This window comes from Scardinius erythrophthalmus (genome assembly GCF_964197995.2).
Source record: "Scardinius erythrophthalmus genome assembly, chromosome: 5".
NCBI lineage: Eukaryota > Metazoa > Chordata > Actinopteri > Cypriniformes > Leuciscidae > Scardinius > Scardinius erythrophthalmus.
Genome location: NC_138225.1, coordinates 26,763,438 through 26,789,397, shown reverse-complemented (window position 1 = coordinate 26,789,397; position 25,960 = coordinate 26,763,438). Strand labels below are relative to the sequence as shown.

General features: G+C 37.6%; 1 protein-coding gene across 3 annotated transcripts; it reads left to right on the top strand.

Moving 5' to 3' along the window:
* The first annotated feature begins 267 nt into the window (after positions 1-267).
* On the top strand, positions 268-25,663 carry pld2 (phospholipase D2). 3 transcript variants are annotated; one of them, XM_081365259.1, is made up of 25 exons: positions 268-846; positions 4,787-4,915; positions 6,518-6,645; positions 6,718-6,860; positions 6,962-7,055; positions 7,145-7,210; positions 8,872-8,930; positions 9,047-9,181; positions 10,946-11,056; positions 11,188-11,331; positions 11,449-11,532; positions 13,514-13,592; positions 13,875-13,985; positions 14,125-14,319; positions 14,436-14,592; positions 15,854-15,972; positions 16,078-16,191; positions 16,305-16,409; positions 17,710-17,798; positions 17,902-18,015; positions 18,130-18,179; positions 18,423-18,557; positions 20,316-20,469; positions 23,285-23,402; positions 23,782-25,663. In XM_081365259.1, exons 2-25 carry the CDS (start codon positions 4,810-4,812, stop codon positions 24,004-24,006), a joined length of 2,835 nt encoding a protein of 944 aa, XP_081221385.1. In that variant the 5' UTR covers positions 268-846; positions 4,787-4,809; the 3' UTR covers positions 24,007-25,663. The 3 variants fall into 3 exon arrangements, with proteins under 3 accessions (XP_081221385.1, XP_081221386.1, XP_081221384.1); XM_081365260.1 differs by lacking the exon at positions 268-846 and adding an exon at positions 1,278-1,399; XM_081365258.1 differs by lacking the exon at positions 268-846 and adding an exon at positions 3,292-3,332.
* Positions 25,664-25,960: the final 297 nt, after the last annotated feature.

Genomic DNA, 25,960 nt, shown 5'->3' with positions numbered 1-25,960 from the left:
TACGGTCGGTCACGATCTCTGTGAATGTGTGTATAATTATTATGTGTATAAAAGTGGAGGGATATATTGCAAGGAACTCTGACTTCAGCAGCAGTTACATTTTAGTTTTCAAGTTAAAGTGAAAAAATGTGTTTTACAGTGCACAGTGAAATGGTTTCATGTGAAAAGGGTGAGCCTGTTTAAACGGTATTTTTAATTTCACAATGACGATTTCCTGTGCTGTTGCTAGCCTAAAGTGCACTGAGGGTGTTAATTTCCTGCCATACCCAGAGCTTTCTGTCGTGTTGCTTCCTGTGGTCCAAGCTCTCTGAGTGTCTCCTCTGATGTAGATATTATCAGTGTGTTGTTGTTAAATCCACTGTTCCACCAGTGCAGATGCTCCATCAGCGCCTCTGAGGATATTCTGTAACAAGACGCTGCGTATCTGTGCTGCAGCACGCGTCGCATCTACGCAAATTACGGTGTGGTTGTGGAACGTTTACGCCAATGACAAATACACTTGGGGAATATTTGTTTTAATAATCCAGACAGCACTTATAGGGACAATATATTTAAGGAATGTTTCTCTAAACGGACCACATTTATATATGCGCCAGAACTGCCATGTAAAAGGTAGCTGCATACGTAGGCTACTTATGGATTCTTCTGGAGATCATTCTCGGGGTTTTACGGTAAATTCGGCCTCTCAAGTTTGTCTACGTTGAATGTTACAGCAGCAAACCTACTACGCCTTGGAAGTTGTGATGGGAGAAAAGTTATGCAGAAGTTGGAGTATAACTTGGAAATAACAACATACGAAACTACAAAGAGCAAAACAAACACTTAATCGCGACAGTTTCCTTGTGGGTGAGTAATATTTAATAAAGTCTTGTTTAGAAGGAGGAAATACGATCACCATGCATCGGAAAATGTGGCTTCACACATATTTTCAACAGTGTGTTGTAAAATATAATTCTTACGCTTGTCTTTACAATCTGTGAAACCCTTTAAATCTCATACGATTTTATAAAGGTTTTAGAGTTTCGTTTTATTTGGCGAGTGAAGGGTGTCCCATAAAACACGAGACAGGAATGTTAATGGCCACAAAATGAAGAAGGTCATTGATGCATAATAATGGATCTGTCCCAAAAACTAGTGAGCTGCCTATCTAGACAGTATTTGTTGCACCGTAAACGCGTGATGTTCACGGCCACGGGTTACATTCTTCATTCCCACATCCTCTGTTCTTGACCGTTTAAGGATTATTAGTGGACAGCCTCATCCGGGTTGCCAGTAAGAAGCAGGTTTAGAGAGATTTTTGAAGAGGAAAGTGTATGGGATAGTTGTGTGTGCGCACTGCTCACGGGACACAAGAAGATACGAGAATTATCAGTCATAATCGTAACGTTATTCCTGCCAGGTAACGTTAGTGGGGGAAAATCATTTCAAGTGTTTGAATATTAGATAGATTGATTTCGATTTACATTATAATTATGTATTGAATGCATGCATTACCTTCATAATACCCAATTTTACAGACTTAAAGGTTTAGTTCACCCAAAAATGAAAATTCTGTCATTAATTACTCACCCACGTGTCGTTCCAATCCAAACCTGAAGCTCAAACAGAACGCGCTGCGTAACACACGAGGATGAACATCATTGGTTCTCGCACTCAAGTGAACATGCTTGAGCTTCCATTCACCATAATTCATGTGTGAGCTGATGAATGTTAATATATAAATAAAAGCCTACATTTAATCTGTTCATCAAAGTGATCGTGTCTCTTGGGAAATTTTGGACTAAACCGCTCCTTTATGATCTTTTTGTAGAATCAAAGTGGTAGCATTGCTGTCAATCAAGGGACATAAATCTCTCAGATTTCATTAAAAATATCTTGCTTTGTATTCTTAAGACGAACGAAAGTACGGGTTTGGAACAACAGTGTGAGTAATTAACGACAAAAAAAGTTTTTTTTTTTTTTTTGGTAAACAAGTATCTGTTAATTAATTGTGGTTGTAAGCAGCTTGAGCTGTTATCAGGTAAATTGCTCTTCAGGAAATCACATAGTTTTGAGTCATGGGCACAGTTCAGGATTTGTAGCTGTGGTTTTCATATCTAGGCAAAAGAGTTGCACATTTGGAAATCAAATGCAAACAGCTGCAGTAGGCTATATCTTGAGAGTGAACTACAGTGTCAAATCATTTTACTCATACATGGTTTTATGATCGGTTTTATCTGCTATCTTTTTATACGTTTATGATTTGTTTAACTTCTCCCTCCCCTTCTTCCAGCTCCTCCAGTTTACTTTAGCTTCTCTCTCTCTCCCACTGTGTCTAGTGTTTCACATGGAGCCTGGTTGCCTGGCAACAGTGGGCCCAGTCAGCCAGTGCAACACCCTCTAATAGACCTTATTCAGAGCAGCGCCATGACAGGTATGACAGCGAGGCTGTGAGGGATAGACTTGCCGTGTTTTCATTGGCATCTGCTGTAAAAAGCTGTACAAGCTCCTAAATCACTTAACGTTTTCCACAGCTCATGGTGTCTGGAGTTTTTTTCGTCTGCTGAAATTTCTTTTTGACTGCAGAACAATCAAATAACAGTAGGCCTACAACCCACTGAATAGATGCATGTCTATCCCTCACAGCCTTGCTTTCATTCCTGTTAAAAATCAAAGATGGCGCTGCTGTGAATAAGGTCTATTACCTTTTCTTGGTATACTACTGTTCTCTTCCTTTTTGACTTAAAATATTTGAATTTATAGTACACTACCATTCAAAAGTTTGGAGGTAGTTAGTTGGCAAAAATACAGTAAAATAAGTTTTATTACAATTAAAAAAAAAACTATTTTAATGTATTTTAAAATGTAATTTATGATGGCAAAGCTGAAAATATATTCAGCAGCCATTACTCCAGTCTTCAGCGTTACATGATTCTTCAGAAATCATTATAATATGCTGATTTAGTGCACAAGAAACATTTTTCCTATTACTATTAATGTCTACAACAGTTGTGCTGCTTCATATATTTGTGGAAACTGTGACATTAGTGAGATTTCAGGATTCTTTGATAATTGGAAAGTTTAAAAGAAATATAAATCTTTTACAACAATTGAAAGTTTAATTTTGATCAATTTAAGCAATAGTATTAATTTATTTTAAAACAATTTGTTTGTCATTTGTGTCAGTGATAATGTCAGAGTAATATCCAGTGTCGTAACAGAACCTCAGAGACATGGTAATTATCATATTACCTAAGGCATCTCTTACTCTGCTTTGTTAATTACTTACAACAGCACTTTTTCACAGCCTGTTCCTGGAGGTTCCCCACAATGTCATGGATATCTTATGATAGGTTAGTGAGTCATCTGTGCCACAGCTGGAGTGCAGTTTTTTTATTGCTAGAATGTTGTGCTCTTTTGTTTAGTGGCAAAGTTGCTTTAGAAATACAACGCAGTTCAGCCCAAAGACCATCTGGATTGATTCCAACAGCCACAAGGGCTTTAGCTTTTTTGTCCTAGTTATTTTTACTTGTTCCTAAATGAATACAGATTATGTGATAATAACATTGCGCAGACAAATCCTGTGCCTGTGAATATAAAATACATGCACAGTGATAACAATAATTAATGTTTTAATCATACATCTTTTCATACATATCATGCTATGTGGCTTAAGTTTCTTTACAATTAAATTGCATACAAACTGTCAAAATATGAAACGTGCTTTTATATATACCGAATAATAAAAGGAGAATAATACATCACAGAAGAAAAAATACATAGAAGATTATGGAAATATTGGTTTCAAGTAATATAAAGCATATAGAAGATAAAATGTGTTGATATAGATGGTATGAATGGTTAGATGATTCTTTAGTTCCCAAAGCTCCACATCCTGCTATTAAACATGTGAACTTTGTGTTAGAAGCCCAGATCTCTATCCATCTCTCTCCTCCCTGCATCACTTTTTAACCCTCTGCTGCTGCAATAAATCAAATGAATGTACTATATTTTAGTTCGATAATGTTTTTTATTTAATATTTTGTATTTTTAGGGGATTTTATGGTATTAAATTATATTTATGGTATAGTTATAATCCATTTCTTACCTGTTAATCACTTTTTAAGCATAGATGTGAAATGAAATTTTCTACTTAAACTGTCTTAAATCTTGAATGCTAAGTTTTGGGAGTTAATTTTTAGTCCACCTCTGCAAAATGGACTTCAGGGTATAGATGGACTAAAATGAACTCCAAAACTTACTGTCAGATTCTGGAAGATGAATTCTTCAAATAGTGGTAGAGGATGTGGTGCTGGTTTTTTTTTTTTTTTTTTTTGACCCAATGAGCATTTCACTGTCCAATGGTCTTGCCTTAACTGCAATTTTTAGTATTGCATTAGTATTGCATCCTTCTAATGGGCATTTCATCATTTTTGACTTTTCAGTCTGAGTTAAATCTCTTTTTTGGCTTATTTTATCTGTAAACGAAAATGTGCCTAATAATTCTGCACACCTGAATATAAGGCGCTTTTCATTTCCAGCCTTCATGAACAATTAGCTATATACCACTTATTTTTAAATAAAAAATTAATAGTAGCTATTAAGATTAATGTGGTTTGGAATTGGTAAAATGTGCCTGAAAAAAGTATGATCGGAAAATCAATGTGCCTAAAAATTCCGCATGCTCTGTAGTTTTATGTCATGTTAACGTATGCATTTTGAAAAACTGTTGAAAAAACAAAGTGAATTTCCTCTTTTTTTCCCTCTTTGTGTGCGTGGGTGTTCATTTGTTGGTGTGTTTGAACAGGTGTGTCGTGGTCCAGAGGCCTTATGGCTAGTCCTGAGACGAATGCAGCTCAAAGGTGGCGAAAATGTGTGGACACTGTGCTGTGCGACCTTACTGAGGATCAGCTGAAATCTATCAAAAACAATAGTGGTGAGACAAATCACATACAATAGTGTTAATTAACAGATCACAAAGTTTGAAACCTGCCTGTAACTCTCCAGTAACCCAAAAGACCATGATCGTTTAGGTCATGTGTTTTTACTTTGAGCTTGAATATGCACCACTTGTGCACACAGTTTTCATTGGCTTTTTAGTTTGTTCATTGCTTGCCTCATAGCTATGATCACCGTGTAAATTGTTGGCATACCTTTCTATTGTCTGTCCACACCCTGATGGACAATTTCAAAACTTATTGGAGTTTTTAAGTCTGTTTTAATAGTTTCGACATTTAACATTAACCGTTTATCAGTTTTAAATGGAACAACATGAAAATAATTATTGGTTTATTGGTGTTGGCTAAAATTGTTACAAAGAGCACAACAGCTTTTTTTTATGTAGATATATATTTGTCACAAAAACAAATAAGTTTACCATTTATATTTGTAGTTACAGTGTCATGTACCAAGAGCACAGAAGGTTTTCTATATAGACAATGACAATATGAGCTGTAAGAAAATTTGATTGACACAATGTCTCAAATGTGATCAAATAATTCCAGTGCTCAGTTCCTCATTGCAACTAAGGAATTTCAGGGGACAGGCATAATGCTTGTGACATTTTCTCAGTGTTTATTTTATTACAGAACAAAACCAGTTATTAGTTATTTGCTTAACAACTCACAGTTAACATACAGACTTCTTTTCAATCACTCTTTTGTCTCTAAGGACTAAAGTTTATTTATGCCACATCCACATGTCAGTCATGCTGTAAGAACAGGTAATGAAAGTTTTACAATGGGTTGTACTTCTTTGTGAAAAATTGTGAAACATGTAGAATGCAGAGAGAGGAGTGACTGGCTTCACAGCTCTTTTCTCTCATTCACATACTTCTAGAAGGATTGTGTTCTTAAGCACAACACTGAAACTCAGTGACTTGCCTGATCTTTGACCTCTGGTGTTATAACATTGTTGATACTGAGGCCTGTCACAGTGGCTGTTCTTCAAAACACAACGAGGAGGAACGAAGGGGCCAAAGTCTGGGATTCAAATCTAATTCAAACTTGAAAATAAACAAATAATTATTATGGTGTCAAATAAATCTGCACTATTTCTAGGTCACTAATCTATTTCTCATTGAAGCTCAAGATGCTCTTTGGATCATTTTAAATCACACAGGTGTTGTAGTCTAGACCAGCTCATTCGAGTCTGAATCAAGACAGAGTTCAAATGCTCCAGAGTCCACGACAAGGCCAAGACCATGAAAATGTGGTCTTTAAATCTGAGTCCGAGAGCATGTTTCATGGCCTTGGTCTTGTTATGAAATTGGGAGCATGTGGGCTCAGTCTTGACTCTCTTCTGGTCTTGACCTTAACTCAAACTCGAGTCAGCTGGTCTCGACTACAACACTGGGTTTTACACAAACTTGAGTTCATGCATCTTGAGTGCTGCTTTCATTAAAACAGAAGTTCATGATGATTTTTCAATTAAACTTTTCACTTATATTGTTTTGTATTTTTAGTATTAAGTTAGGCAAACGAAAAAAGCATTTTCGCAATAGTGGCTTTATTCTTGTCTTTTTGTGTCTCTCTATCAGAGGAGCGTGACTTTTTCGTTGTACATCATCTAGCAGACCTGAAGGAGGGAGCCATTCCTCCTCTCATTCATGGCACACCTATCACCTGCAAAGTGGAAAACATGGAGCGATACACTACCCGCTCCAAGGTACGTTTGTGAGTTTTTACTTAACTGTGTAATGTTGCGTTATACCTGACAGTCTAAATATCTTGTTTGTAGGTAAATGTGTGCACTTTGTACACAGTCCGTCTGACACATGGTGAGTTCACATGGACAGTGAAAAAAAGGTACAAGCACTTCCAGGAGCTCCACAGAGACCTGTACAAACACAAAGTGTTGCTACAGTTCTTGCCTCTGGGGAGGTGAGCGCACACACACACATGCAAATTCACCACGCTTCATTTGTTTGACCTGGAGTTTTGACTTTGTGGTTTCCTTTCATTTTGCTTGTGATTTGAATTAGATTTGCCATTCAGAGACAACAGCTGGCAGGTTTGACAGAGGACATGCCGACTTTACACGGAACCGATAGAATCAGGAGAACGTCTAGCAAACCGGTACATATGAACTAAAGCAAAGCATCACTTCTTTCCAAAAGTTACACACCTAACGTGTTGTACAAGGTGTTTATATTTGTGTTTTCCAGAAATATCTGGAGGAATATTTAAACAACTTGCTAGAAAACACCTTCTACAGGAACTTTCATGGGCTGGTGAGAAGCATACATGCACATACTGTAAATACGTATAATTGCCCTACCCCTTAAAGAAAGACTTTACATTTTTAGAATTAAAATACACATAATTTAAAAGAAATAAGCATTATTGTAAAAAAAATAATAATAATAATTTGACTGGTATGTGGTTTGGTTTTATATGGTTTAACTATGTTTTTAACTGATATTCGTATACCTTTTGAATAATTTTCAACTTTACATATTGACAGTTATCCGTCCTTCAGTATTGGGTCTACTGAATAATAAAAAATAATGCATATGTTTTTATTGTTGAAATTGTATTAAACAATTTTATGGATATTGGCTACTGGACCACATAACAGTAATATAATAATATTGGTCGATCTGTAATGTTTCTTAATTTAAAGGTCCCATGGCATGGACTATTTTATTATTTTATAATGTTTCCTGGTGTGCCCTTATAATGTTAGTATGTTTTTTAGATCAAAAATTGTCATAATTTAAAAAATAATTTTTCCTAGCCTGATTTTAGCCTCTGATTTGACCGCTGTTTGAAGGGGCGTGTCTGCTGAGAGACTTCGGTGTAAACGTCCACTGCTGTGATTGGCTGACATGCTTGCATATGAAATAGCTAGCATTACATGTGGAACTCTCTCGAAATCTTTTAGTATTACAGCTATTATACGTTTTTACTATTACAGCTATCGAGATTAACGAATCGTGAGAAGTTTAAGTATTTAGATCCATTCCCATCACATAAAAGGTTGCAGTGATGAGCATTGAGCAGATGACAGACAGTCTGTTGATCGCGTGAATGAAGATCTTATCATAGCAACACAGTTTCTGCACTCTCACTAATGCTTTCACCAATGCAAACATGATGTAAATACAGTAAGAGCTTCGTTGTGCAGTGTAACAGCGTCATTGATTTCATAACGAGTTTTGGCAAGTGTCCAGATAAACTCATGCTGTGTGATTGACAGCTTGGGTGATTGGAAAGGGATTGTTCTTTGATCGCTTTCGGTATATATTTTAATCACAGTTTAAATAAGATTATATTTTTAATACTACTACTACTTTACATCCTATGAAGAGAAACAATGTGAAGTTGATATTTTAGTCACTGGCTTGATTTACTGATGCATAACAGTATTGAACGATTTTAAAAGAAAGATTATCTGTCTGAACTTGAACAATTACACATCAGAAATTCACATAACCCACTGGTTCTTCAGAGGCTCGGATGAAGGAACTAAAAAAATACTTATGTGTTCATTTGTACATCCAAACACTGAGCACCTGCTATGCTTCGCTCGTTTGCAAGCCATGATGTCTCTCGAGGAAAAAACAATATCGCGCTCATGTAGCTCATTTTCTCAAAGGCGAAGCAGGATACCCAAGGCTCGGTTTACACCTATCACAATTTCTAGCCACTAGACCATAGGCAGGCTAGGGGAACTAAAAACCTCATAAAGTAAACATTTTCATGCCATGGGACCTTTAAGGATGTCCCGGATGTCTCCAAAAAGACTTTTTGTCAGATTTAGCTAAATTCTGGAGACAATTTTGTATACTTAGTGTATCCGAGTTGATCCCCTCACACACACAAATACAAAGTTACAGAGGATTTTGGTTGCATACATACATACTTAAGAGTGTGTGTATCATGCTCTCAGTTAGACTTCCTGGCAATCAGTCCGCTGTCCTTCATCAGAGACCTTGGACCCAAAGGCCTGTGAGTACAGACTGTGTGTGTTTCTTCTTTTGTGATTTTAGTAATATTCCATTGTTGCTTACATGTATTTCTGCAACTCTTTTTTTAGTTTTTGTTTGTTTATTTGTTTGTCTCAGAGAAGGCTATATTCTGAAACGGTCCGGGGGTCACCGCATCCAGGGGCTCAACTGTATCGGACACCATCAGTTCTGCTTCCGCTGGTCCCGTCGCTGGCTTGTGGTGAAGGATTCGTTCCTCCTGTACATGTCCAGGTGAGTTCACTACAAAACAATTAAACCCACATGTGAATTGATATCGGTTACCTTACATTGCTTCATGCTATTTTATTTTGTTTCATGTTACAACATACATATATTTATTCATTCTCCTTTAGGATGAGTCATGTTTACCAGAACCCTTTATTGTCATGTGGCAAACCTCTAATTTTACCCTCAGAAAACACTGATTACCACATCCAGCAGAGAGACGCTACATCCAGCATGTTTCATCTATGCACTTATATACAATGTAGGGTGGAAAGGATTGTCTCTCAAAACAAATATTGATCCCTCTCAGCCTGCAGCTTACTTCCTGCTTCAAAATCACAGAAGGTTATAGAAAGTTTAAAGCTGTAGTTTAAGATGATACTGGAGTTAGTACTTGGATTAGAAGCCTGTCAAACAGGTCCTTCCCTTTACTATATCCATTATAGAGGTCATCGGTGTTGTGTCATTAACCAGAACAGACGCTAGGTCATTAAAGGACTATCACAAGTGTGTAAATCTCTAATAGAATTTAAGATACATTTGCACAGGTCAGGAGTGTCACATTTAACCACTCGGTTGCACAGCACTGAATGCCTCTCTCAGTATTTTAACAGCATTTTAAAACACTGCAGGAAAGACATTTTGAGGAAATGACATGACTCATAGGTTTTCCTTCTACTTTTGTAGCTTGAGCCTGTTTAGGTAGTTGCAGTAACCATGCATTATGCCTGTATGCCAAACAATTCTAGAAAACAGAACGGTTTCCTTGAAAACAGGTGAAACTTTGCCCAGCCCTTTATTGTGTGCTTGTAAAAAGCCGTCGGTATGCTGTACAGGCACTTCTATATTTGAATCTGTAGCGTACTCTTACTTTTTCTTGCGTACTCGTACTTCTCCCATGTTGCCGGTACTCTGACCACCCCATCATAAAATATATTGGCTATTCAATGTCGTGCTTGTTTACATATCTTCATAAAGGACAATCAGAGGTGTTGTCTCTGTGGCTGACTGGCCTCATCTGGGTGTGGACCTCCTCATCAGTTGTTTATATGTGTTTGACATATACAGTATATATTATTAGCACTATATATAAAACTCTCTTCCACTATTTTACACCTTCTCCACCTCTCACAATTACTATCGTTTACTATTCTTTTTAATGTTTTTGAAAGAGGTCTCTTATACTTACCGAGGCTCCATTTATTTGATCAGAAATACAGTAAAAGCAGACATATTGTTGAATATTATTACAATTTATTTGAATATATTTTTGAATTCATTCCTGTGATGGTAAAGTGGAATTTTCTGCATCATTACTCCAGTCTTCAGTGTCACATGATCCTTCAGAAATCATTCTAATATGCTGATTTCTTATGATTAATGTCAAAAGAAGTGCATTTATTTGAAATAGAAATCTTTTGTAACATAATTATCTTTACTATCACTTTTGATCATTTTAATGCATCCTTGCTGAAGAGTCTTAATTTCGTACTGGCCCCATACTTTTGAACGGTAGTGTATAATCAATGCGAACCTGACAAAATTATTTTGTTCTTTGTATTGTTTTTGAAATCATATATTTATACTTTTTATTCTGTGTATAAAATGCTGCTGGAGTCTGCTCTGAATAGACTCAGCATTTGTTATTGTTTGTTACAATACTCATATTTAATGTGGATTAATATTTAATGTTACATTCTAAATAATAACTAATGTTTTTGTAATAGATTTTTCTTGTTGTTGTTTTCTATCATGGCTGTGTATGAGCAGAGATCCCGGCAATGTGTCGTTTGTACTGCTTTATGACCCTGAGCTGAAGGTGTTGGTTGGACGTGTTTACACTGATACTAAGTATGGCGTCTGCATCGAGAACTTCAGCAGGTAAAACAGTGGAGACCAATATTAGGAAGTCTTCCCACTACTGATATAGACAGTTTTACAGAGGCATGTGTAGCCACAGCTGGTGTGTGTGTGTGTGTGTGTGTGTGTGTGTGTGTGTGTGTGTTTTTTAGGAAGCTGGTGATTAAGTGCAGTAGCTACAGGCAGGCCCAGTGGTGGAGTCATGAGATTCGATGTCTCTCTGAGCGATGTGATTTCCTCCAGACCCATCGCTTCGAAGGCTTTGCCCCACCCAGGCCGGACACCCTCACAAAGTGGTGTGTGCATATACATAATATGTCCTGGGATGTACTTTTGTTCAAAGAACACTGATTGATTGACTAGTTAGATAATGAAGTGGGTACTGAGTAAATGACTTACTGGTTGATTGACAGGTATGTTAACGGGAATGGCTATTTCTCTGACCTGGCTGATGCACTGGAACAGGCCAAGGAGGAGATCTTCATCACTGATTGGTGGTAAGTGTGCTACCACACACACATGTACAGTAGATGGCCTGAAAGCGTCAATTGCTCCATTTGAAATGACATACTGTCAAGTATATGTACAGCACTCCCATTTGATGAAAAAGAGACTATTTTTTTGACCGTGTGTGGTATATATACAATCCAGACATACTGCTTCCACCATGTTGGCATTGCTATGTGACCCCCGATAATGGTTGCATCACTGTTCTCCGCCATTTACAAATATGAGGATTATTCCTCTCCTGTGGCCTCATGGGATAGTAACATGTTCTTTGAAACATTGAAAAGTATTTTAACCTATGGACGTACTACTCATGTGACTTACTGTTTTTCGTATGCTAAAAACTTCCATTCAGTGGTTTGGGATCAGTAAGTTTATATTTTTATTTACCAAGGACACATTAAATTGTACATTAATAATGTTACAAAAGATATGTATTTCAAATAAATGTTGTTTTTTCTAAATTTCTATTCATCGAAGAAACCTGAAGAAAAACATTTTCAGGGTTTCCATAAAAAAGCAGCACAAAGATAAAAATAAGAAATGTTTCTTGAGCAACAAATCAGCATATCAGAATGATTTCTGAAGCATGACACTGAAGACTGGAGTAATGATGCTGAAAATTATGATTTACCATCACAAGAATAATTTCTATATATATATATTTTTTTTAACTGTATTTTTGATCAAATTAATGCAGACTTGGTGAGCATAAGAGATCTTTTTTAAAAACATTAAAGGGGACATATCATGCTAAATCCACTTTTTTTAGCCCTTAAATGCATTTTGTTGTATATTTGGAGTGTTTAGAAGTACAGAAAAGTTGAAATTATTCTCTTCAGGTGCTTCGTTGATATCTTTATATTCTGTTTTGGCCTTATTTTTCAACCTGTTCCGATTTTTCTGTTATCTATGACGTTTTGTGAACTATTACGTCACAGTATTTGCAGCGGAACTGCCAAATAAGGACGTTGACTTCCAGCCCAACACTTCGAGCAATCCGCCATTTTTATTTCTCGCTGGAATTTTGTAGTCCAAGCTAAAAGATGCAGAAGTTACGAGAGGGTAAGTTAAAATGCTCGGTTGTTGTATGTAGTAACCCACACGCTTCATTACACCGTCTAATGTAGATGAACTGAAAGAACGAGCAGAGAGAGAGACCCGTTCGCACGCGCGCGCGCACTCTCTCTCTTCGGAGCCAGGCAAAAATGTAAACAAGACACCGTCTCCAAACTAGACGCTGTCTTGCTCTCTCTCCCTCGCACATATTAATCAAAATAAATCGACACGGTGGTAAAAGGTCGGAAGACCAAAGTTTCTTGTGTAAATACAGTAACACACCATTGCGATACATCCATATGAAGACGTTGTTCTGCAGGTTCGTCGTCTTCATTTTCATCTCGCTCCGGCTCCGACTCTGGCTCGAACATGTAAGGCTGGCTGGACAAGTCTTCCGTTGTTGACATTTTGTTAACAACGTGTTAATAAAAAGTTTCTGTGCCGCTAGATAATCGTATCTCTGCTATCAAACTACAAAAATGGCCGAACGGGGTGGAGTTGAACCTCTACAACCTGGAGAGGGGGCGGGGTATGAAGTGTCTCAGTTGTATTTAAAGAGACCGCACCAAAACGAGTTGATCTCAGACGCACGTCAGAAAAGGGTAGAAAAGGGGCCCGTGGAGCTATAATAATGAGGAATTCAGACCCAAGCATTGCAGTTCCGCTTTATATAGACTACAAATGTATGATTTATATGTAAAAAGGAACGATTTAAAAGCATGATATGTCTCCTTTAACACATTTTACAAACTCCAATTTTTTTTAACCATAGTTAACTTGGGAAGTAGGCATTTTCGGATGCTGGGAATATCTGAGATTCAGTTGTTCAATATTGTGTTGTCATTGTTGAATGTTGTGTTGTGTTGTCATGATTGAAAGTGCTGTGAAGACATTTGAGTTTTCTCTCTGCAGGCTCAGTCCAGAGGTTTTCCTCAAACGTCCAGCTACAGGAACATACTGGCGCCTGGACAAGATTCTCAAACGCAAAGCAGTATGGAGGAAAAATCTTTTACATTACATTTATTCCTTTATACATTTCATAAGTTCTCTCCCCTATATATCTTAAAAGCTGTCCATCTGTCAAACTATGTAAGTGTTTAAATATGTTGATTGCCATATACTTTAACATTGCTCGTGTGTGTGTGTGTGTGTGTGTGTGTGTGTGTGTGTGTGTGTGTGTGTGTGTGTGTGTGTGTGTGTGTGTGTGTGTGTGTGTGTGTGTGTGTGTGTGTGTGTGTGTGTGTGTGTGTGTGTGTGTGTGTGTGGTGTTTAGGAACAGGGAGTGAAGGTGTGTGTGTTGTTGTATAAGGAGGTGGAACTGGCTCTGGGTATCAATAGCGGCTACAGCAAGAGAACACTAATGAACATGCACCCCAATATTAAGGTTTGATTTACAACACACATCTGCTCATACTGCTGTTCTCTTCTCCCTCCCAATTTTGTCATTCTTTCACATCATGACAGCTGTCTTATTGTGTTCTTTTTTTATATAGATGATTCATTCCATATTTCCTTTTCCTTAGGTGATGCGTCACCCTGATCATGTTTCCTCAGTTGTGTTCCTCTGGGCCCATCATGAGAAAATGGTAGCCATCGACCAATCAGTGGCCTTCGTGGGTGGGTTGGATCTTGCGTTTGGGAGGTGGGATGACAGCGACTATAGGCTGAGTGATCTGGAACCGCCAAAACCAGCCAATCATGCAGAGGCAGGCCCAGAGGTACAATTGTGACCAGTAGATATGATGAAATCCTTTAATGATCCTGTAGTCTTCATCTCTCCCTGTTTAATTTCTGTCTTTTAACTTCCCTCTCCCTCTCCCTCTTCCTGACTCAGTCTGATACTGTGGATGGCTCTGCAGTTCCTCTGACAGTATCTGCGTCAGAGTGTGAGGATGAAGTCGATCTGAGCTGTAATGCCCTCTTGTGGCTGGGAAAAGATTACAGCAACTTTATCAAGAGAGACTGGACACAGCTGGATCAGCCCTATCAAGGTACACAGTCCAATGTAGATTTACATCACTACTTAAATATATATATTTTTTTAAATAAACCATCTAACACTTGCATATCTTTTTATAAAAACGGCATAATTTTTGAACTAAAACCTTAAGGGTGCTCCGATCAGGTTTTTTGGGGCCAATTATAGATCACTGGAAGCAGTATTGGTCGATACAATCACCGATACCGATCACTGGAATAAATAATACTACATGATAAATAGAAGGCTTCAAATAGACCCACTGAGGTTATTTAGCTAGTCTCAACAACAATGTATTTTAACATGTATTTTTGAAGAGATGAGGAAATATCATGAATTGACAACTCTTTATTTACTGGCAAATAACATGTGCAACATATTCCATTTCCTCTCTTCGAGGTGATTAGGAAAAATTCACTGTTAAATTAAATATAGATTAATCCTACTAAATCTACTAAAGAGCAGTTGAGTGATTTGCTCTTTGTCTTTTCTTGTTTGATTAACATTAATGACACAGACGGCAGCAGGAATATTAGGCTGCTGTCACTTTAAGACCTAATGCACAGATCTAATATACTGTTACACATGTGACGAATTTCTAAAAATGTTATGTTCACTTAAGACATAACCAACAGTATTTAATCATATACTCACCAAGCCAGGTATTTTTACATATTTCTGTGTGTATTTATCCATTTAGGTGCGAACCCGAAACTCGAAGTTCACTTTGCTTGTCTGTTTTCCACTCCATCTCTTAGCGCACACACAGAAAGTCGCTTGGGGAACAATTTCTATTTCGCGGCTTAATGCGGTTTTAATAACTCTTTATCATCGAGCACATGCTGCAGTTTAGCAACAGTAGACTGCATTCTATGACAATCGCCGGTCTAGCTGATTTGAACGTTAAGTTTTGCTTTTAGGGAGGAACGAAAGTGCACCGCTGAGAAGGAAAGAAATGTACTAAAATCACACAGCCCGAGTTTCTTTCTGTCATGCTGTAGGGTTGCTGTCGTCGCAATTTCTCCACTCTCTGCAAAGACGTTGCAGATGTATTGTCCTTTTCAGACACTTGGTAGAACTGTCAGACCGTAATGTAATGATTTGGTGCTCAAGTTTTCACTGTTGAAAACAAATTTTTTTTTTTTAAAGAACAGAATTCTTCTTATGATTATCATTTAATTATCATTTGATATTTATGCTTTGCAAGAACAAAGATAAGGGAATATTGAATGTGGGTATAGCCAGTAGAGTAGCTTCTGCTTTTTCCCCCTCAGACAATGTTGACAGAACTGAGGTGCCACGCATCCCCTGGCGAGACCTGGGTGCGGTGCATCATGGGAAAGCAGCCAGAGATCTTGCACGACACTTCATCCAGCGCTGGAACTTCACTAAGGTCAGAAATCAAATGACTAATTTTAGTGATTGTTTTTGAATCTATATGCACTCTGGAAACTTCTGTCATTGATTTTTTCTTAATATATTCTATTTGTCTTTTAAGATCTTTAAGAACAAGTACAAGGATGACTTCTACCCGTACCTACTGCCGAAATCACACTACACAGCAAATAAGCTGCCATTCACAATCCCTGGTGTCACAAAAGCCTCTGTACAGGTACATGTGTGTTCATGCAGTTTTCCTCATTTCATTTATTTTGTTTTGCTTTTTGCCATCATCATTTATTTATGTCTGTTTCTCTTTCATACTCCCCTTTATTTTTCTCCCAGGTTCTTCGTTCTGTGGATCGCTGGTCCACTGGCACATGTGAACATTCAATCCTCAATGCCTATGTACATGTTATTGAGAACAGCGAGCATTACATTTATATAGAGGTAACACTCATTCTATGACCTTACCAAAAGCATTTACCTCTGACTCATAAGACTTCACGCACACACAGCTGAACAGACACTGTGTTCTGTTCACACACAAAGTCTCAGTGTTGTGGAGTTGTTTACAGTGTTCTCTCCCACTAGGATCATGTGATTCTACTGCATTCAGCTGGCAACACACAATAGCCCTCTGCACTTGCCTCATGCTCAGAAACAGGGTCCTAATGCGAGTCAGCTAAACTAAGAAGAATGGATGTTATGGATAATAATATTATTAATTATTTAAGATGGACTTTACAACTCTTAAGAGAAAATTATGAATTTATTAATGAATTTATTTAAATTTTATTTAGGTATTTTATAAGAATGTTCCAATTATTATCTATTTTCTAAAGAAAACAATGTCAGGCTTTGTCATTTATAATTTTGTACTACACACATCTAATTAGTCTACTAGTATGCTAGATTATAGAAGTAAATTGAGGCTATCCTAAGTTTGAGAGTTTATTTATGGTGATTTCTATTGGGATAGTTTTCTATAATTCTGTCATCATTTACTCACCCTTATGTAATTTCCAACTTGTATGTCTTTCTTTCTTTCTTCTGCGGAACACTAAAGAAGATATTTTGAGAAATGTCTCAGTGTTTTGTTGTCCATAAAATGGAAGCCAATGGTCACCAAAACGGTTTCGTTACCTACATTCTTCAAAATATCTTCTTTAGTGTTCTGCAGAAGAAAGAAACCCAAACAGGTTTGGAACGACATCAGATGATTTAACAATAGTCTTCAAAAAAACATGTATTTTTGGGGATACCTTTTATTTATTTAAAATATTCATAAACATTTGTTTCTTTGGTAAGACAATAGTGATCTTAAAGCTAATTCACACTGCACCAACAGACCATTACCGACCATTACAGACGATCGCAAGATTACAGCATGACATCTCAGACTTTCAATGACCGGAAACAAGCGCTGGCCAACAGGGGTAACGCACTGATCTGACAAAACCCGACGAACATGTCTGTTGCTGTAGGTCGACATCTGTAGGTGCGGTGTGAATAAGCCATTACAGGGAGAATGTTACAGTAAGCATGTTGGCTGCTGGTCGTTGGCTGTGGAACATTTAGTGAGGCAGCTTTACTGGACATAGAACTTTTGCGAAGATCACATGCTGCAGCCCACCATGTCCGTTTGATGCTCTTAGACAATCACATTATTTCAGTACCAGATTCCCAGAGCTTAGCAAACAAGTGAGACAAATGAAACAAACCCCTCTCTGTCCCTCCTCTTTTTTAGAATCAGTTCTTCATCAGCTGCTCAGATGAGAAAAATGTACACAACACCATCGGAGATGCTATTGTCAAACGGATCCTACGGGCTCACAGGTGTGTTACCTCTGTGAAAATAATACAAGTTGCAGTCAAATGAAATGTATTCTGCTGTGTTTCTTATTAGCATGAAGTGTAAGCTTTGTTTGAATTGTTTTAGTGAGGGGAAGAAGTACAGGGTGTTTGTTGTAATTCCCCTGCTGCCCGGCTTTGAGGGTGACATCAGTCAGGGAGGAGGAAACGCCATTCAGGCTATACTTCACTTCACCTACAGGTACACACACACACACACACACACACACACACACACACACACTACATTAATACACACTCTCACCACCCAAAATATGCAATCGTGTTTTACTAAGAGAACTTTTTCTGTGTGTAGAACGATTAATCGAGGAGAACACTCCATTCTTTCAAGACTAAAGGAACAAAGTAAGTATCTGGCAGAAACATATTTAGCTGTCTGTAATTCTGCCACTCTGGTAGAGTACATTTTTAGATACTGTCTTGTTCTCCATCTGTTACTTTCACATTTGTCTGTTTATCAGTGACTAAATGATTTAGTTTATCTGATGTTGTTGTTTTTAGCAATGTATTATAAAATTCTACCCATTAACCAATCACACTAATGGTTTACCATTTATTGTTTTAATGATTGTCTCATCTTCTCATCAGTGCAGGACGAATGGACTCAGTATATTTCTCTGTGTGGTCTGCGCACACACACTCAGCTCGGCCAATGCCCTGTTACAGAGCTCATCTATGTCCACAGCAAAGCCCTTATCGCTGACGACCGTTGCTACATCATAGGTGAGACATTTGGCTTCAGATTAACACAATAAGACACAAGAGACTATGGGCCCTATCTTGCACCCAGCGCAATTGACTTTGTACACCGACGCATGTATCATTCCTATTTTGCACCCGCGCAAAGCGGACTTTTCCCTCCACAGACGCACGTCGGTAAGTTAGGAAATACACTTGCGCTCCCTGGGCGGTTCAGCGCAAAGAGGAGGCGTGTTCCGGCACAAACGTTCCTTCATGCTATTTTACAGGTTTAGAAAACAATTGCGCCACTAACCAGGAAAAAATAGTTTAAAGTCAGTGGTGCGTTGCGCATGTTATTCATATGCTATTTTAAGAGTGCATGCTTGGCCATAATCAATGTAGCGTGTGCACAACGTGCATACACTTTGATTCTCTCATCTACACAGAAGCAGCAGTTTTAATTTTTTGCAAATCATACATTATTACGATAGATAGATAGATAGATAGATAGATAGATAGATAGATAGATAGATAGATAGATAGATAGATAGATAGATAGATAGATAGATAGATAGATAGATAGATAGATAGATAGACAATTTATTATAAAAGCATACATCTAGCTTACGCATTTACCCAAATTATCATACGCCTGTTTAACCGAAGTTAATTTGGGTGGGTTTCTCCATTTCAATGGAACTTCTCTCTTTTACGGCCGTGACGAGAGCGTTGCTCTCCTTGGCTGTGAACCGCTCCTGGCGCGCGCCTGGCAAATCCGCCGTTACAATAGCAATCCGCTATGGAAAAAGCGCGTCTGCTTTTAAAGGGAATGTGAGATGACGCTCTGATTGGTTTATTTCACGCCCAAACCACACCTATGAATAATGAAGCTACTTCAGACCAACCCCTTTTAGATTTGCGCCGGGCGCAAGAGTCATTTATCCCGCCGGGAAAATAGCAACAGCGCCTAAGACCCGCCCACAAAGTTACTTGCGCTTTGCGCTTGACACTTGTGTTTCAGATCGTTAAAATAGGGCCCAATGTCTGTGATTCAAAGATGGATGTAAGACAGATGTTTGAAGAAATTAAAACTTTTATTTAACAAGGACACATTAAATTGATACAAAGTGACAGTAAAGACATTTGTGTTGTTACAAAAGTATTTTTTTTTTTTTCAAATAAATCTAGGCATCAAAGAATCTTAAAAAAAAAACATCACGGTTAAAAATATTAGGCAGCACAACTGTTTTAAACTGTAATTAGAAGGTGATAACCAGATAATAATGATAAGACAAGTTTCTTGAGCACCAAATCAGCATATTTGAAAGATTTCTGAAGGATCATGCGACACTGAAGAAAGTTATAATGCTGAAAATTCAGATTTCCCTTCACAGGAATAAATTAAATTCAGCAGTCATGTTAAATCATAATAATATTTCACAAAATCACTGCTTTACTCTATTTTTGATCAAATAAATGCTGCCTTGGTGAACACAAGAATCTTCTTTCAAAAACATTAAACTTTTGAAACCCCCCACAGACCCATGGTGGAAAATGGTGAAAATTAATCATCATCAAAGCTCAACTTCGATCTGATGACCGTCTTTAAATCATTTTGATTTTATATAGGTTTAACAAAGCAAAATATATAAAGTACCCCTGGGGTATTTGCACCTTGGGATGGGATTTGGGAATCGCTGACCCATGATACTTACTATTTGCATGAAAAAGCTCCAAAATCCTCCTGTACGTTGAAATCTAAAGTTCTTCAAAATGTCCTTCCTCTCCTGTTGTTATCAGGGTCAGCCAACATCAATGACAGGAGCATGCTGGGCAGTCGTGACAGCGAGCTGGCAGTGCTGGTTGAGGATGAGGAAAGAGTTCCCTCAGTCATGAACGGAGAGGAGTACCAGGCTGGACCACTAGCACTCGCCTTACGAAAGGAGTGCTTCAGGTGTGTGTATACTTGTGTCCAAAGCTGCGACAGAGATGCACCAGAACATGTTTTTAAAGTTGACTAGCTCTCTGTGAAGAAGTCAGAAAGAGTCACAACCACCAACCAAAAAAAATTGTGTTAATCAAACACATACTATATGAAACTTACATCAGACTTATATCAGAGTCTTCTCTGAAAAACCTGAACTTTTAGGGAATTTTAAACACAGCTTGGAAAAGTCATGAAAATTTCCATAGTAAATGAAAATGTCTTTGGATATGCTTTGCATGGAGGCTCAGAAAACTTGATCCTCCAGCGCTTCCAGTACTGAATCTACAGCGCTATGGCATTGTGAGTTATCAGTCTGAATCCAATGTGATTCAAGGCTGTATAACAAAAATTAAAGGCAAGAAAACATGTCTTTCTATTGAGCTGTCATCGCAAACTGCAAGCAAGAACATATATGCACAGTGCAACCAGTGTACACTACCGTTTAAACTTTAAAGGTTTGGGGTTGGTAAGATATTTTTGTGTCTTTGAAAGAAGTCTGTTATGCTCACCAAGGCTGTGTTTATTTGATTTAAAAATTCAGTAAATATTGTGAAAAGCTGAATTTTCAGCAGCCATTACTTCAATCTTCAGTGTCACGTGATCCTTCAGAAATCATTTTAACATGATGATTTGGTTCATAAGAAGCATTTCTTATTATCAAAGTTGAAAACAGTTGTGCTGCTTAATAGTTTTTTTTTTAGAAACCATGATCATTTCTTTTTTATGGAAGCTTTGTTTCCGCCACAAAATAAAAATAAATAAAAGATAATTGCGACTTTTTATCTCACAATTGCGAGTTTACATCTCGCAATTCTGACTTTATTTCTCAAAATTGCGAGATATAAAGTCAGAATTGCGTGAAATAAAGTCGCAATTGCGTGATATAAAGTCAGAATTGCGAGATATAAAGTCAGAATTGCGTGTTATAAAGTCAGAATTCTGACTTTTTTCTCAGAATTGCGACTTTATATCTCGCAATTGCGACTTTATTTCTCAGAATTGCGACTTTATTTCTCACAATTCTGACTTCATATCTCGCAATTCTGAGAAAAAAAGTCAGAATTGCGAGATGTAAACTCTCAATTGTGAGAAAAAAAGTCAGAATTGTGAGATAAAAAGCAATTATTATTATTTATGTATTATTCAGTGGCGGAAACAAGCTTCCATACTTTTTCCTCAGCATTCTTTGATAAATATGAAGATAAAAAAAACAGCATTTATTTGAAATAGAAATCTTTTGTAAAATGTTAAATATCTTTACTGTCACGTTTGTAATGTAATGTGTCCTTGCTTAATAGAAGTATTAATTTCTAAAAGAAAAAAAACTTTTGAACGCTAGTGTAGTTAGATTCACAACAAATGAGTTTCATGAGCTAGATAGTGAATCGTTCAAGACGAATCACAAACCATGATTTACTGATTTTAGACTAGCAGACCTTAATGACTGTGACAAATTAAAGCATTTAATTTATGGAATTTGTCACGAAATGTCAAGCACAATTGATTGGAAATGAGTAACAGAGATACGAGTATGATATTAGTAGTCAATAGCCAATCACTTTGTATCTTTTTGCATTTCTTTCCATGAAATACCTTAAACAGTCATAATCCATCTCTTTTTCATGAGAATGGTTCTGTAGCTATGATAGATCTCTGTTTGTGCAGTGAAGCACCTCAGCTTCCCATTTTGTCCAACTTCTCCCCTGTCTGTGTAGGAGTGTGTGAGTGAAAGAGAGAGGTGTGTGCGTGTGTGTGAGCAGAGCAATTTGTGTTGGCACGCTGCGTTCCATACTGCCAGCTACCAGAACATCTCTTGGTTGCCAAGGGAAACAGTGAGATGTTTCTAATGACGTGTGTCTGCAGCACCTTTCACTGCTAGTCTTGGCATGTGACCTCAAGTGATTGTGTTAATGTCCGTCTCTGGGTCCTATGATTTGATTGAATTATTCCACTTTAATCTCCTCACATAATAGTTTTCACAGTTCACATTTCTATTTGCTTTATGAGACTTTCCGCAGGCTTTCTACACCCCAAGGGTGCACTGTATCAGTTTGTTGATATTTTCTTTTTTGATGCTGACTTGTCCCTAATGGATGAAGTAAAATGCTCTGAAAATACCTCTTTATATGATATGATTAAAAATTGAAATAAGATGTAGACTGAGATTGTGCAACCACAATTTTTAGTCCTAGTTTGAGCATTTGATTCAAAGGAGCGAACTCTGGAAAGGGGGAGGGGGAGTTCTCACGTGATTTATCAACATAATATGGTTCTTTTGAAGTGTTACCTTGTGAAACATAATTAAAACAATAATGATACGTTACATTTACATGACAACGATGTACTAAAAACGGAAAAGTGTTTCGCTTGCAGACGACAACGCTGTCAAAACGATCCCTGTTCACACAGATGACGATAGTTGACGATGTCACTTTGTAAAATAAAAAAAACAATCCGCCTATAGACTGAATATGTAATATGCGCGCATGACATCACCGTTTTAACACATTCGCTTTTTTGTAGTTTACACGGAGACAGTAATAGCATTATTTTTAAAAAGTTGCACTTTAAAACCTGTTTTCAAAAGTTTGTTGTGTATTGTTGTGTAAATGAATGGCCAAAATGCATCAAAGGTTTTTCCGTTTTTAGTTGAAAATGGTGTTGTGTAAATGACCCCTGAGCATAAAGATGTACAGCATTAAACTAGCATCTTATACGACTGCTCTAAATACTGTTAAACTAAACTAACTGTCTAAATTCACCCTTTACCTCCTCTCCTCAGTGTACTTCTCGGAGCAAAATCTGACCCAACTCTGGACATCGATGATCCGATCAGTGATCATTTCTTCAACAATGTTTGGAACAAAATCGCCCAAACCAATGCCGTCATCTATGAGAAGGTGAGGGACAGACCTTGTGTTCTGAATTTCTCCACACCCCCTCTATGCCATTTATGAATCTGATGTCTTTAACTAAAGGTTTTCATTTAAAGTCAATGTGCTGGGTTCGAACTGATACAAATGCATTGAATGCAAGTCTAAACTATGACAAAACCTGCAATTACTGTAATTTGCAGGTTGTGCAGCAGTCCTGCAGACAATAGCACCACTCCCATGTACTTCTATGCTATCATTACCCACATATTTACACTCACAATGCTAATCCCAGAGATCTCGATGGTTGCATGTTCTAGTTATGGATTAGGTTTCTGGATTCTTTTCACCTTAAAATAAAAGTTGGCCAGTGGATGTACTACTGTACCTTTTCTTTACTGTGCAGGTCTTCCGATGTCTTCCACTGGACTCCATCCGTAACTTGCGTGAGTTGCAGGGGCACGGGAACACGGAGAATCTCAGTCTTACCGACCCGGAGAAAGCCAGAGAAGAATTACAGGCCATCCAGGGCATTCTGGTCCATTTTCCGCTGCATTTCCTTTGTGAGGAGTACTTGCTCCCGTCATTTAAAAGCAAAGAAGGAATGGTTCCTATGGATGTGTGGACGTAGCAGGGAAAAGCATCAAATAGTTTGAAGTGTGCCAGTGAAACAGGATTACAGAGTTTAAAATATCACACATCGGCTAACTGAGCTATAAGCTGCTGCCACACTTTTTTGTCCATTTATGTTTGGACTAACGTAATGGTAGTAAATGTATGATTATCTCTGAACACTAACCCAAATACAGTGTAGAAACACATGCTGATCTTATATAAGAAGATAAATGCGTTTATATTAGGAGAATCACACGGTGCAGTTGCTAATTTTATGAAGATACAATGAAATGACATCGATCTTCTCCCCAAACGCCCATTACGGCCACAGATGTCATGATCTGAGTATTTAAGATGGCCGAGGATGTGCTGCATATTATCGAGGATAAAATGAGGAACAAGGAAAGAAGAGAAAACTAGGAAAAAGAGAGAGAGAGAGAGAGAGAGTATTTTTGATGACTGAGGAACAGAACGTACATTTATTGTTGTGAATGTGTGTGGGTGGATAGCATTGCTTTACCTTCTTTTCCCTCTCTCTTTATTTTTTTCTTGCGTGCACTACACCTCTCAATGCAGTGGCAGCAAATCTGTCAGAACATTTGTGGTTGTTATGGTGACGGTTATAAAGAGCTGACTTGGTCTTGGCTGCTGAGAGAGCGATAGAGAGAACGAAAGAAAGAGAGGAAGATCGAGAAGAATCAGGAAAAAATAGACAAACCGTAAAAACAGGGATAACTGTCTGTGGGTGCTGGCGTACTTGGTAAGGGAAAATTATGCAATGTTTTTTGAAACAGGTAGGGGGGAGTGTTACGGAGCAGGGATCAGGTGGGGCATCAAACATGTTGAGATATTCAGGGGGAGTCTCTCAGCTCAACATTTATCACCAACCACCCCCCACCCCATCTCCATGACAACCAGAAGAAATTATTGTTATGTAATTATGTCAGTGGCCCAGAAGGTTCCACTTTGAGTTTTTTGAAGGGGGTGTCGACACAAGTGGAGAGCACACTGGAGACCAGAAAAGCAAAGCTAATTTTGTCAATGCCCCACTTTGTAAATGATTAGTAATCTCACATGTAATGCTGTAGAATGTTGTAGGTGACTTTACCTGCACTGGAACAGAATGTTTTAGGGTTTGACCACTGAAGACACAATCATTAATATACTGTAACATTCTAATCACATCAAGCAGTCAACTTTATGAACTGACAATTGTGCTGTTTTTAAAAATCACTCTATACCTGTTGTATCTGCTTTTGCACATTTTTATACTGTTTATGTACTATATACAATTGCTTTTATTTAGAAAGCATACTGAGCTCACAGACTAATACTTAAATTAATCTTGGCTAACACTATGTGTTTTCACAACTTCTGAATGTCTACTATAGACAGCTAGGATAGACAGCAAATTAAATTTTCTTGAGATGAAAACGAGGCTATGAAGGACAGACTTGCAGTCTTTACAACGGCATGCTTTCTATAAAGATCCTAAATCACATGTCATTTTCAAAACTCACTTTCAAAACTGTTTTATGGTGTTTTTGGCTACATGCATGACGTATTTTTGGATTAATGACTATAAATGCAATATCATAGTTATCTGTGAGCAATTGAGCAATCAATTATTTTTCCTTCTGTTCTCCATCTGAATAAATATACCATTCACTTCAGAGCTTTGTGTTGTTTGTTGTTCACCAGATCACAAAACTCACGGTTTGGATCAGTTTTTAGGTCACGAATCGGATCAATTTTCGGATTAGCAAGAATTATTTTTTAAAATGTAATAGGCAAATGAACAGACAGTAAAACAATTACAAGCATACATAGCCTACAAACATAAAGTCACAAATAAATGAAGGACTAACTGTAGTATTCATTTCGGGTACAGAAATGTAATAATTGAATGTAAAATAACACTATGTCCACTGTATAAATGTAATATAGATAAATCTTTGTTAAAGCTGTGT

Excerpts from the sequence above, each read along its gene's own strand:
- pld2 (XM_081365258.1), top strand. Across the intron at positions 16,410-17,709 it reads AGCATTACATTTATATAGAG|AATCAGTTCTTCATCAGCTG; the intron begins GTAACACTCATT and ends CCTCTTTTTTAG. Across the intron at positions 23,403-23,781 it reads ATGCCGTCATCTATGAGAAG|GTCTTCCGATGTCTTCCACT; the intron begins GTGAGGGACAGA and ends TTTACTGTGCAG.